The 14,606-nt window shown below is 40.6% G+C and overlaps 1 protein-coding gene across 1 annotated transcript in view; it reads right to left on the bottom strand.

Moving 5' to 3' along the window:
- Window positions 1–14,606, bottom strand: part of BMP6 (bone morphogenetic protein 6) — a 155,024-nt gene that overhangs the window by 23,876 nt on the left and 116,542 nt on the right. The window contains exon 2 of the mRNA XM_077770080.1: window positions 6,978–7,170. Coding sequence (XP_077626206.1) covers window positions 6,978–7,170 — 193 coding nt within the window. The remainder of the gene's footprint in view (window positions 1–6,977; window positions 7,171–14,606) is intronic.

Genomic DNA, 14,606 nt, shown 5'->3' with positions numbered 1-14,606 from the left:
GGGTCAATTTCACAGAGAAAAACAAAAACACATGGATGTGAGTCCTGCATTTGTATTGTCTTTGTATTGCCTTTTCAGTTCAGGACATTAGATAATTCCTAGCCTGATGCATGTGTATCAAACAGAAAGGAGCAAGAGCTTAGAACAGTATCTGTGACTGAGGACAAAAACCAGAGTTTCAGGAAGCTAGCGCTTGAAGGGTTAAGGTCCCAGAGGAAACAGGCTGCATAAAAGTGAGCCCATAAAAGTGTGGGTTCACTTCCTCTGGGTCTTTGGATCTTCAAGTCCTGGCTACCTTGAACTCCAACGTTTCCATGTGAGATATTTGCCAACTACTAGGCTGTGTATGCATGGAATAAGAAGCTAAGAAAACAAGGAGAGAGAAACTGGAAGTTTCTTCATTCTGAGGAGTTAAATATTAGCGTTCAGAGGCCACCAAGGAAGAGGAGTTCTGGTCAACATGCTAGATTTTCAGCTGAGACCCATAAAGGGCTAAACTCTAGGAGAAAGGGAAAAACCAGAAACAGATCATCCTTAACACATCCTTAAATATCCCTACTGGAACAAAAGAACAAGATGATCATGGTGTATTTTGTCTCCCTTCCAGAAGAATTTAAAACCCACTCTGGAAAGAGAGAACATCATCTGTTAAATATTTTCCATATACAATTTGCAGAATTTATTTTAAAAAATCATTAAAAGCATGCCAAGAAATAAAACCAAATGAGGAGAAATCAAGGGAACAAATAGATGATGGGAACAGACCCATAGGTGATCGAGATAACAGAGTTATCAGACATGATCTCTGAATCTAGTCTTGTATAAAAAGGATAATAAATGACAAGTTAAGCTTGTTCCAGGGATGTGAGTTTGGTTTNGGGGGAATCATATAATCATCCCCCCAAATTCAGAATTTTTAAAATAAAATTCCACACCAATTTCTAACATTAAAAAACTCTTAGCAAACCAGAAATAGAGAACTTCTTTACTCTTATAAAGCTTACTTACAAAAACATTTTTAGCAAACATCATCCTTAATAGTAAAATAGTCTTTCCCCTATAATATTCAAAACGTCACAGAGATTTCTAATCTGAGACAGAAATCTGAATCAAATTCAAAAATTTACTGGATGTTCAGCCAGCATAATAAAACAAGAAAAATAGAAGAAAAACTATAAGAATAACAAAAGAAGAAATAAAACTGATATTTATAGGTGACAAGATTATATTTATAGAAATTCCAAAATGTTGCACAAAAAAATTATTTGATTGAATATGTGAATTTGCAAGGTTGCTGGATATAAGATCAACGTACAAAAATAACGACATCTGGGTGGCTCAGTCGGTTAAGGATCCGACTCTTGATTTCGGCTCAGGTCCTGATCTCATAGTTCCATGAATTTGAGCCCCATATGGGGCTCTGTGCTGACAGTGCAGAGCCTGCTTGGGATTTTGTCTCCCTCTCTCTCTCTGACTCTCAAAAATAAATAAATAACCTTAAAAAACATCCAGAAGTCAGTTGTATTTCTATATGTGAGCAAAAACAATTAGACACTAAAATTTTTAAAAGCTAATAATATTTATAATAGCATAAAAAATCTTCAAAACCAGGAATATTCTAATGTTCTATAAATAAGAATAATCTAATAAAAATATTCAAGACACAGGGCACCTGGGTGGCTCAGTCTAGGTTAAGCATCTGACATGGGCTCAGGTCATGACCTCACAGCTTGTGAGTTCAACCCCGTGTCGGACTCTGTGCTGACAGCTCAGAGCCTGGAGCCTGCTTCAGATTCTGTTTTCCTCTCTCTCTGCTCCTCCCCCACTCATGCTCTTTCTTTCTCTCTTAAGAATAAATAAAACATTAAAAAAAATAATATTCAAGGCACAAATAAGTATAAAGTATTACTGAAAAAAGTGACAGAATGCCTAAATAAATATCATATTCTTAGACTGGAACATTCAATATTTGTAACAGTCAATTCTTTCCAAATTGATCTCTAGATTTAATACAATTACCATTGGAAGCCCAGCGAGTTTCCTTGTGGAAATTAAAATGGCAATTTTATAATTTATATGGGAATGCAAAAGGCAATAAATAGCTGAGGAAGTCTCAGATTTTGAAGAACCTATATACCATTTTTCAAGACTTCTTACAAAACTGAGAGAATGAAGAGTATAAAATCGGTGCAAAAAAAGTCCATCGGTGGATCAGAATAAAGGTCTTAGAACCAGACCCACACAAACATGGCTAGCTGGTTTATGACAGAGATACTGCTGAAGTGCATGGAAAAAGGATAGTATTTTCAATAAATGATACCGGGTCAATTATATGTTTCTATTCATACACAGTGAGGCTATCTAATCTATTTCACTGTTCACTTAGGATCTCCAATATCTATTACTCTAGTTAGCCCATTATGCTCAGCTGAAAACTTCTTGGTCATCCGCTCATGTCTCAATCATGTCCAAACCTGAACTCCTTCTTAATTCCCTTCCCTTGCATATTCCTTTGTTCCCTGTCTCTATGAATGGTTCAGAGGAGCACTATCAAACGAAAAATTTTGGAAAAATGCGTTTTTGCCTTTGAGAGTTATTTTCTCTCCTGAAACAATCATATTCTGTCTGTAAAATAGGTCAGAAATGGTGAACTTGGCCAAAAATTTAGTTCAGGCAAGAATTCGATCTGAGATTGTTCCCAGGGACTCCATCTACCAGCATGGCTTCTGGGTGGCCCCAGGAAATCTTTCTTGGTTTCAAAATCCAACTCGAAGGTAGCATTGCCTTTTTCCCTTGATTCAAAGATGCATTTCGTCACATTTAGTCATCCTGGCTATGGAAGTCAGGATGAAACACATGAATTAAAACAACAACAAAACATTGCCTGTTTGCAAATAGAGGAATATGTTGTGATGTTGCTTATTATCAGGAGGAACTGAATTTTAAATTTGGGAATTAAGTCTCGCTCTGAATGTCTTCCAAAAAGATAGCCCCATGATAGAACACAGAGAACTTATCACATACACAGAATACAAAGGATCACTTCCAGCAATGCAATTGCCAAAACATATCTATGGGATTTCAAAACCAGCAGAAGCGAGTGGGCTAGTGCCTGTACCAAACAGTACCATTTTTCAGACCCTGAAAACGTTTCTGGTGGGCTTTCAAGAAATGTTGTTTGACTTTGACTTCTAAGTAGATGAAATTCAATTAAGAACAGAGAAAGAGTGTCTTTAACCCAAGTAGAAATGTAGGTGAAAATGATCTTCTTGAAAGGCTCAAAATTGCACTATTAATCTAAAGGTGCTATCAAAGTAAAGATCATGAGCACATGTTATGAAAAGCAACATGCTACCATCATGAATATAGAAGGTCCAAAGGTATTCAGAGCAGCCTTTACACTCCAAGTATGAAGACAGCTAAAGTGTGCATGAGTTACAGGAGAACATGGTAAAGTAAATGGACAAACAGATAACACTCAGACTAAGTGCAAATACTTTTGTATAAAAATTTCTAGTATTTTTTCTCATCCACATCCTTCCTCTAGAAAAGCTAATAGATGCTCAATAGCTCAACAAAAATTTTCTGTAGAAAAGCCTGGAAAGCCAAAGAAGCAGGGCCTGAATTCTAACACATGTGCATCCCCAACAGAGCCCTGTGTCATTGGACATCCAAACAGAAGCATCCTTGGGAATGTTGCATCAAAGCTAAGCAGATGGAGATGACGGGCGTGCCAGAAGGGGACTGCTGACCTCTTTCTGGCGCTTCACCTTTATCTTGGGACTGTCCCCATGTCATCAGCATGACTTTTGGGAAACAGCAGCTGACAACATAGGCCTACACTGGGTTTGGCAAAATTCATACGTGCCACGTTTCACTCTCTAAAAGGAAACATGACCGCCTGCTTTAGCTGATGGGGTCAATGGTTAATTAAGTCCTAGTGGGGGGATATGTGAGAAGGCTCTTTCCAAACTCTAAGTGGTATGCGAGTGCCAGTTTCCACCAGTGTCATCATCAAAACATAACGATGTATGTAACACCAGATATTAACACCACATGCAAAGGGCACCGCGTGCTACTATGATTTAACTGCACACACTGTTGGGTTGCTGATCCAATACTGCTCTATGGGTCACTCCAGATCTTTTCAGCACTTAGATTCTATCTCAGGGCATATTCTCAGTTTTTGAATAAAGTATCAAATGTTTCCCTGTTCTTATTCAAAGAGCCATCTATTCAAGTAGTCACTTTCTGGAACTTACCTGATCCAGTGATTTCTTATCAGTAAGAGGAATAGGTTTCTGCAGAATTCACAGCAACAACCTATCTTCCAAGAATCTTTTCTGACCCTACCCTGGGTCAGGCTTCTTAGCTGCTTTTATATCAAGAGGCTCCAACATATCACTTCTTCTGCCTTAGCTGAGGCTATGACTTCAGCATCAAAAAACCTGCCTTTTAGATTTTTCTTTTTCAAGGAGGCCAACTCTTTTGCAAAACAAACATTTGTTAAAGTAAGTTAATCCATCAAATTCTACAAATTTCACTTAAACACAGATTAGACCAGTAAGTTTCTTCACAAGCCTGCAGGATCATTTTTAGCCAGGACACCCCGAGATGGTACAGATGGGGAGATCAAACCTTCCCCAGAAGGAGTCCTGCAGTTAAATCTGGAGGTCTCTGGAAGAACATAACGAGACGGCAGGAGGCCTGGGCTCCTGGCCTACCGATAAGAAAAGAAAAATCTCCTCTTTGCCAACCTGGAGCCCTTCAAAAGCCTGAAATTCTCCCAAACCTCCCCATATTTCCCCTTTCCTATGCACAGAAGTTAAATACATCCGACCGCCAAATACTCTCATCCTAGAAGGCAGAGAAATTACAACTTTGCTTTGACACAGTCATCAAAGTTGGGACCGTTTGGGATTTTGTTTTCCAAACTCGCTGCTGGCCCTGAGAAAGTATGACACCACCATCTTAAGCACAAGGCAGCTGTTCATTTTTGGCTAGAGTTCAAGATAAACCTTACAAATGGTCTGCTAGCTCTATTTGTGAAATAATAATAATTTTGAAAAATCCCATAGTTACAAAAATCCCAATCTAGTGTTTTCACTATAAAGCTTTTCCTGAAGAACAGAGAAAGCTATGTATTCCAAACAAATGCCTGAGCCAGAAAGGTACTAGTAGGTTTTTTTTATTTTTTAACTGTTTATCTTTTGAGAGAGAGTGAACAAGGGAGTGAGCATGAGCTGGGGAAGGGCAGAGAGAAAGAGAGAACGGAGACACAGAATCCAAGGCAGGCTCCAGGCTCTGAGCTGTCAGCATAGAGCCCGACACGGGGCTTGAACTCATGAACCGCAAGGTCATGACTTCAGCCAAAGTCACATACTTAACCGACTGAGCCACCAGTCGCCAGTACTAGTAGGTTATTTCTGCCAGATAAATGGGCAAATAATTAGGTAGATTGAAAACCAATGGCTAAAGCAGGCCCAAAAAGTCACCACTGAGTATAAATTCTCTCTAAAACATCAGAAGATAAAAGTCTACACACCAATAACTTATTATTTCAAAAGAGACCCTCCCTTAACAGTTATTAATTATGCTTTTATTTAGGAGTGAAAATCAGACATCAGAAAACTTTCCCTTCATTCTGAAATTTTGGTTTGCAACAGACACCACAATAGCTACATTTTACTTATTATATAACTACCCCACCTAAGAACTCACATACAACCATCAGTGCATATATTCCACACCATGACGTGTCCCCAAAGCCTGGCATGGGTCTTTCCTTCTTCTCTGTTTCCCTCATTACTTGAAATGTACGGGGGCCAAATGTTGGCAGTGCTCTCAAAGTAAGCCTTTTATGGGGCAAGTTAAGGTTCGTTATTTTAGCATGCCTGTTTGTGGCAGACCCACACACAGATGCCTAAGTCCAGGAGAAACCAAAGTCATCCCTAAACCCTTGGACATTCTTGAGAACTCAACGGACATCCAGGACCAAAAAAGCCAGAATCTAGACTGGTGTATAAAACCAATGCTGGTAAATCCCTTACAGAGTTTGCAAATGTGGGGCTCCTTCCCTCTCTGCATTCTCTTTCATTTTTATCTGCCTATTTACCATATAACAGCCAGGCTCTCACACCACGCGTTGCATTTCCACGACATGAGGAAGTATGTGGCAGTGCTAATCTGTGCATCAGGCCTACCAGTCTCGCTGGACTACCCAACTGACTGACCCCCAAATGCTAAGCACAAGTCAAGGTCACTGGCTTACTTTCTGTGTGCTATAGGATTGAACTGGCTGCTGTAACATTTTTCTCCTTGGCCCATCTAATCCTCCAGAAACCACTCTGTGGAAGTTTTTCTTTATTGGTGGGCAGCGCTGAGAACATGCTCTGTTGAAGTTCCTTTGTAAAACCAGCCTGGCCTCATTTCAAAAAACAAGAATATTACAGACATGGGGGCAGGGCGGGGAATGGTCTATTATTGCCTTGTATCCAAATGAGACACATTTGAGACACACGTGCTCAAAGATAAATCATAGAGATGTATATATTATATGCAAACACACAGCTTTCTATTCACTTGAATTAGTATCATTTGTAAGCATCCTTACATAACTGTCACGTGTGAATCTATTTTAGCCACCCTCGGTCCATCATCCAAAGTAGGCACTGAAAAACAATGGGATACGTTTTTTGCCCAATAAGGCACATGTTCTCTGATCACAAAGGATGCTTAGTAAAGACCGTCCACTGGCTTGCGTAGGAACGGAAAACTATTTGGAAAAAATCTTCATTTTAATAACAAAAAAATCTCCCTGCTGGCCAAACGCTACCATTCAGAATACATCCCTTGTCATGCTCATGTGCTGCCCTTGAACTCCACATCACGTTCCACAGACACACTCGGGGTCAGGTGATGGCAGGGTGAGAAATGGGGGCCAGCCCCACCCTTCAGGGTTTCTTGAGCCTTCATACCTGTGCTGATGCTCCTGCAAGACTTGATAAATGCTGATAAGAAAAGTTTGGTTTTTAAAACTCCCCATAACACAGTCCTTGTAGATTCGGAATTCTGCAGCCGTCACCGCCTCACCCTCAGGAATCTGGGATAAGTTGAACTTGAACTCTTTGTGGTATCGCTGGCCAGGGGAGAACTCCTTCTCGTGCTCCACTATAAGATTAAACAAGAGAGAGTGACAACTATTGTTACTTGACTAAGTGCCACAGGCTCATCTCAAGAAAGCAGCCCCATTTTAATTCATAAGTGGATTACCGGTTACCAATGGCTTAGGAGAGGGGATGGAGCGGGGCAGGGTGGTGGCAAGAACCAAATGAGTAGCTGACCTGTTACAGAGGCTGAGATTAAAATCCTTCATTTGACCCGAGGATTAAATAAAACTCTTAGATTCTATTTGGTTTAAATACTTTAAATACTTGGTTGAACTACGTTGCATAAAAGCAAGTTATTTTAAACTCTTGGCTTTGGGCGTCCCCATCCACAAAGACAAGAATTAACAGGGCTTCCCAAGGAAGTTGTGAGAATGGAGAAAATGAATAAGAACACACCCCGTGATCCTGGCCCTGGTCACCCCCTCTCTGCCCCCTTTCCTTCCTGCTGCCTGGCCCCCTCAGGTTGGTTCACTGGTTTTTCATCAAGCAGTTGGTTAGACCAAGGGTAGCCCTGAGCTGACCTCTGGGAGGGGTCCTGATAGTGGGAGGGATGGAGCAGTGCTCTGACCTCAGCCTGAAGCTCCAAGGGTCCTCGGAGTTTGCCTGCTGCTCTATGGAAATATTTGTTGATGGGTTTAGGGTTAGGCTTCAGAGAAAATGCCCTCCCTTGCCAGGAAGAAACGGAGGGCTGCAGGAATCTGAGGCAAGGACCCCTCCACTCAATCTGTGTGTAAGACCCAAGTGCGGGCATGGACACGTGCAAGCCAACTGCCAATGGCATAGCTTGCTATTTTCTAAGCTTTTCTAAAAACTAGGAAAGATTTGAACCTGAATGTTCTTATTTTTACTTTTTAAAACATGTCCTTTTTTTAAGTTTATTTATTTATCTTGAGAGAGAGAGAGAAAGCATCAGAGCAGGGGAGGGGCAGGGAGAGAGGAAGAGAGAATCCCAAGCAGGCTCCACACTGTCAGCGCAGAGCCCCACATGGGGCCTGATCTCACAAATCATGAAATCATCACCTGAGCTGAAATCAAGAGTTGGACACTTAACCGATTGAGCTACCCAGGCACCCTTGGATTTTTAAAAATTGAAATCTTTCTGCTGCATGAAGATAAATTATGGAAAACTACAACCACTGATTACAATCATTTTTCAGAATCAGGTTCCAGTTGTCTGTATAAAGTCCTGTGTGAGACAAATGGTATCAACCTCAGATGCTTAACTCATAAGCGTTGTTTAAAAAAAAAAAAAAAAGAAAGGGGAGGGGACTGCTCTCCTTCCCACCATAAATCCTTGACTCTTTTCTCTGGGGTTTGGAAACACTTCTGCCCTACCGTTCCTGTTAGTTTTTTTCTTAATGGCAACCGCAGTGAAATCTCATGAGCAAATTAATCCTTTATGGCAGAATTTTCCCAGGGCTGTGGGTAAGGAAAAAAAAATCAAATTATTTGCCACCTCCAACTGTCCATTTTCTCCCACATGTTGGAGATCTAGCTTCTTTAAACAAAACAAAACTCCAATAAGTCTTTATAAGAGCCTAAGACCTCAATGGCAATTGCAGAAGCTAAGGAAAGTTAAGCCATATATAGGTAGGAGGTTTTAAATAAAGAATTTCTGTTACTGCCACATCGAGTTTGCTAAAATCTTTTAGATTCAAGTTATCTCTTTATTTGGGGAGTGGTATAAAAAATAAGCTTTGGATTGTGTAAGAGCTTGATATAAAAAATGAAAAAACAAGGTCTAACCACAAAGTAAATCATGGTTCAGCCCCAACAAGAGACCAGGTTTTCTAATTTAGTGGCTAAGCATGAAAAGCAATCTTGTTGGTGAGTTCACCTAAGGACACCCATACATGAGGGCATATCACTTTTCCCTAAAACTGATCTGCCTTCTAAGTATGATATGTTATCATTGGTGGTTAAAAAGTGAATTAAATCTGATTTCCCAAAGAGACTTTATAAAACAAAACCCAGTCACATACCTTTTGTATAAGGGTATTTTGGGTGCTTAAATTTTAATATCAATAAATAAAAATATGTTGTTAAGATTCATTTGAAAGAATGTATAAGAATTCCTCAGAGAAGTCTTTCAATCACTATTAGTATAAACGATAATTAGAAGAAATAATGGATGTGACACAAGATATAAGATAGTAACTTAAGATATTTCAGTTATAAGGAGTAAACAGAAATTTCAATAAATCAGAAATGTGGTAGCTAGTTTTGGACAAGTACATCAGCCCCATAAACCGCAGTTCCTTGCATTCAGACTACTGTGTGGTCCCCCTCCCCTGAGGTGAACTCTGTGACCGTCTCTGAACCTATTACATGCAGCAACAGTGCTGCTGAGTGACTTCCAAGCTTTGAACTTCCTTCCACTTAGGTTTCCTGAAATGCTTATCTGGGGAAAGATGGTTACCATGTAAGAAGTCCAAGTACTCTGACCCTCCATGCTGTGACGAAGCCCAAGCCAACCATGTACAGAGACTGTATGGTATACATGAAGAGACAGGTGGAGGGAGAGCGGGAAGAGTCTAGTCAGTCTCTGATCACCTCAGCTGAGGCACCACACATGTTGTAAAGATGCCATCTTAGATGCCCAATCCAGGGGAGACTTTGGAGGACTCCAACCCCAACCAGCATCTGTCTATACCTGCATGAGAGACCTTGCCCAAGAATCACCCAGTTGAACCTGGTCATTTCACAAGACTATGGGAAATAATAGCACGTTGTTTTAAGCCACTGTGATCTGGGGTGGTTTGTTACACAGTAATAGGCAGGACAGGAAGGATAACAGAGAGAAGGGGAAGTCTGGGAGAAACCACATGCAATTCTTAAGGATTTCAAAGTGCTGGGAAGCAGTATGTAGGGCTGAGGAGAATCTTGGCAAATGCTCACAGACAAATGAGAAGAGTTAAAGAATCTAAAATTGAGAACACAGGAGGTTCCTGGGTGGCTCAGTTGGTTGAACCTCTAACTCTTGATTTCGGCTCATGTCATGATCCCAGAGTCATGAGATTGAGCTTCTCATCTGGCTCCATGCTTAGGATTCATTCTTTCTCCCTCTCCCTCACTCCCTGTCTCCCACTTGAATGTGCTTGCTCATTCACTCTGTAAAAAAATAAAAATAAGGAGAAAACAGGAGCATAGCTCAAAGCTTTCACTTTATTACAATATGAATTAGAACTCATTGTCTTATATGTGCATTTTCCCAGTTCTCTACTGAGCCAACATTACTTTGAAGCACTATGAACGTTCTTCTGCCTTTCCTTTATTCCTTCGTTGAGGGGATTCAGGAATCTGATTGCCCCCACTTCATTTTCAGCCCTCTCACTCAAACCCTTTATTCCACTGTCTTCCAAACCTTTCTTTAACCCTCTTGGCTGGATGTTGTACCACCTTCTTCCCTCTCCCCACAACACCTCAGAGCCATGAGCCACTAGAATTTGCCTGGAATGCTTTTCTCCCCCAGTCTTTTGCCTACAACTGAACTTACACAGTGTGTGTGCTAATATCTTGTAGGGATACAAGAAATAAGTACAGTTAGGTCACTGCTCACACATGCCTTTGAAGACCACAGTGGTAAAACAGTAATGTTTCCAGCAAGCTTAGTGTTCCAAGCTCTATGATTCTGGATTCCTTAAATATCAGACAACTCAAGAAATATAAGAGGTAATGAAAGGGAGAGGGCTGAGTTCTGAACTCAGCACTCAAGACTATTTTTTAGCCCCTAGCCTTTTGGCATCTTAATGGTGGTGCCAGACGTGCTATATGAGTAAGTAGTAGCCAAAAGTGTTGATGAAGGGTCATTCTGCCAAACTGGTTTTGAATTCTAGCTCCCCTTTTCCTGACTAATGTAATGCTGAGCAAGATATTAGCTAAAATTTGTTATCAGTTAAGTGAAAATAATAGCATTCTTAAAGATTAAGTGAGACTAATCTCTACAAAATGGTCAGTGATAAAGTGAGTATTTAATAAACGTTAGTTGTGATGATCATTTGCTGATGCTTGGGAATCCAGCTCCACTGACGTACTGTATGTCTTTGCTGAGTAATTAAAATTTATTCAGGAGTCTTTAGATAAGGCTGATCAATGGTTCCTCTAAATCACCTTTTTAATTTGGAGAGATGCATTCTGTGTAAAGGGCAGTAAGTAAAATCACTACATTGAATATCATCAGTCTTGGTGTTTGACTAATGAACACAGTTCTGTGTTCTGTGTTCTCTGAGGTGATATTTCCTACAATATTTTTATTTCAAGGACCAGGGAAAATATTTTTTAATGGTAAAGATCTTCCATGAGGTCATTTACTTTTTCTGATGGCCATCTGTGAAGACAGCAGAACAAACAAAACAACAAACTGCATCCTTTTAACTCGATCATTTCTAAAGGGTCTTTGAGCCCCAAATAAAATAGAAAGGACATCATTGAAGAACATATACAATTCCATATACCAGTTGAAATTTCAGACCAACACCGGACCTTTGACCAACATGTAGGAACCACAGCCCTAATGAGTAAAAGCTCCTAGCTGAGGATTAAAAATGTAAGTTATGTAATATTATACATACAAAAGGATATATTCAACTTACAGAGGTAATACAGCATCCTAATAAAGCACCGAGAAAATAGCACCCAGCTCGCACATGACCAATACTGTGGTACTTCTCCCTGGTGCCATGGCCCACACCTGCCCAAAAGGTATCTAGAATCATGAATAATGTCCAACACTTTCTTGCCTTTTAAAACCAACAGTTTCACTACATATGTATCACTAAATCCGAGCGTTTTTCTTTTTTCCCTAAAAGTGTGTCAGAGACATAATGGAAATTTTATAGGCACACATGGAAAATCCAGGGATGTCGTGGCTAAGAGTGAAGGCAGCCCAAGCAGATGGCTGTACTGCCTGTCAGCTGGTGGGGAGGTGAAGTCCCATGGGTGTGGCATGCCTGTTCTGGAGGCGATGGGTGACTAATGATTCTTTTTCTTCAGCTCTACCTCGTATAAATCCACTAAAAACACGGACATTTTCTTAATAGGTGCTGGCAAGGATGTGGAGAAAGTTAGAACCCCTGTGTTTGGCTGGGGGGAACGTCAGATCGGGCAGCTGCTGTGCGAAACAGTTCAGCAAGTCCTCAGACACACACAGAATTACCATATGATCCAGCAACCCCACTTTTAGGTATAGACAGGTATCCACGAGAACTGAAAACAGGGACTTGAACAGATATCTGTACACCCATGTTCCTAGCAATATCCACAGTAGCCAAAAAGTACAAGCGACCCAAGTATCCACTGATGGATGAAAGGCTAGATGACATGGTAGAGACATACAGTGGAATATTTTTCGGCTTTAAAAAGGAAGGAAATTCTGACATAGGCTACAACATGGATAAACCCTGAGGACATGATGCAAAGTGAAATAAGCCAGTCACAAGAAGACAAATGTATGCACTCACATGCATGTCAAATTCATAGAGTCAGAATGCAAGAGTGGTGGTTTCTGGGGAGCTGCAGTGGGAGGGGAGTGGGGAGTTAGTATTCAGGGGGACAGAGTTTCAGCTTGGGAAGATGATAACACTCTGGAGATGGTGGTGATGGTTGCACAAGAGTGTGAATGCACTTAAGGCTGAACTTGTACACTTAAAAATGGTGCAAGGGGTAAATTTCATATCATGTGTATTTTACCACGAAAAACACACTAAAAATGAGCATTTTCTTATACAATCACAATGCATGATCACACCTAAGTTAAACAATTCACTTTCTTTTTTTGTTTGTTGTTGTTTTTTTTTTTTTTAAAGAAAAAGAGAAAGAGGGGGAGGGGAAGAGAGAGAAGGAGAGAGAGAATCCCAACTATTAGTGCAGGGCCTGACACAGGGCTTGACCTTACGAACTGAAATCAAGAGTCAGACGCTCCACCGACTGAACCAATTCCTAATCAAACTTCCTCAAGCACCTCAAAAAACTCTGTTTCCGCATTTGGTTCACTGGAATCAGGAGACAAACAGGGTCCACTCATTACACTTCATTGTTCTGTCTCCTAAGTCTCTTCCAAATAAGCAAACTAGGAACATAACACCACTAATCTGATCATGAATCCATCTAAAAAACCTGCAGTGAACAACATGCTCAATGGTGATACTCTCATATCACTTCCTTTAAAATCAGGAAGAAGACAAAGATGCCCATTTTCAGTCTGGGGGCCCAGTTCAGTATTGCTGAGGTTAAATAATAGGAAAGGAAGAGTCCTACTACAAACTGTTGAGCCTAATAGGAAAATTCAGCAGACTGCTTCCTTGATGGGTCTCAGTGAGTTAAAGCTCCTCTAACAAAAATACTACAGACTGGGGGGCTGAAATAATAAACATTTATTTCTCACAGAGATTAGGGTGCCAGCACGGTTAGGTTCTTGCTGAGGGCCCTCTTTCCCCTCTTCCTGGTTAGGTCGTTGCTTAGCCTACCTTGGCGCATACACGTAGAGCAACATAGTGTGAGCTCCAGTCTCTTCTTCTTTTTTTCTAAGTTTGTTTATGTTGGGAGAGAAAGTGGGGGAGGGGCAGAGAGAGAAAAGGAGAGAAAGAGAGAATCTCAAGCAGGCTCTGCAAGGTCAGTGCAGAGGCACATTGCGGGGCTCAACCCATGAACTGTGAGATCATGACCCGAGCCAAAGTCAGATGTTTAACCAACTGAGCCTCCCAGGCACCCAGTCTCTTCCTCTTCTTGTAAGGATACTAATCTCCTCATGGCAGGTCCACCCTCATGACCTCATCTAGACCTAATTATCTCCCAAGGATCCACTCCTAACACCATCTCATTAGGGATTAGGGCTTCATCTGTATGAGTTTTAGGGGACACAAACACACAGTCCATAACATTGACATTAAAGGTTGTTTGTTAATTATTCATGTTATTTGTTCTGTTACCTTTCTAATTTACAGTTTGGAGTTTTTGCATTTCTGTTCATAAGTGACACTGGTGATGGGCTCATCTTATATAATGTTGTTTGGTTTCAAGTTATACTTGCTCTTGGAATCAGTTGGGGAATGTTCCCTCTCTTTCTTTTCAGGAAATGATCTCTTCCTTCAAAGTCTGGCAAACTTATATAAAATCATCTGATCCTGGTGCTTTCATTTGGGGAAAATTTTTAATTACTCATTCATTTTCCTTTAAACATATAGAAATACTTGAGCTATCTATTTCTTTTGAATTCATTGTGCATTTTCTAGAGGTTTGTCAAGTGGGACATAATTTGTCAGATTTGTCATAAAATTGTTTATTTTTTTGAGAAAGGGATAGAGCATGAGTGGGGGGAGGGCAGACAGAGAGAGAGGGAGACACAGAATGCCAAGGAGGCTCCAGGTTCTAAGCTGTCAGCACTAGAGCCTGATGCAGGACTTGGACTCACAAACTGTGAGATCATAACCTGAACCAAAG

This window comes from Crocuta crocuta, unplaced genomic scaffold (genome assembly GCF_008692635.1).
Source record: "Crocuta crocuta isolate KB4526 unplaced genomic scaffold, BGI_CrCroc_1.0 scaffold24, whole genome shotgun sequence".
NCBI lineage: Eukaryota > Metazoa > Chordata > Mammalia > Carnivora > Hyaenidae > Crocuta > Crocuta crocuta.
Note: the sequence above shows the minus strand (reverse complement) of the source record. Positions and strands in the feature narration are given on the sequence as shown.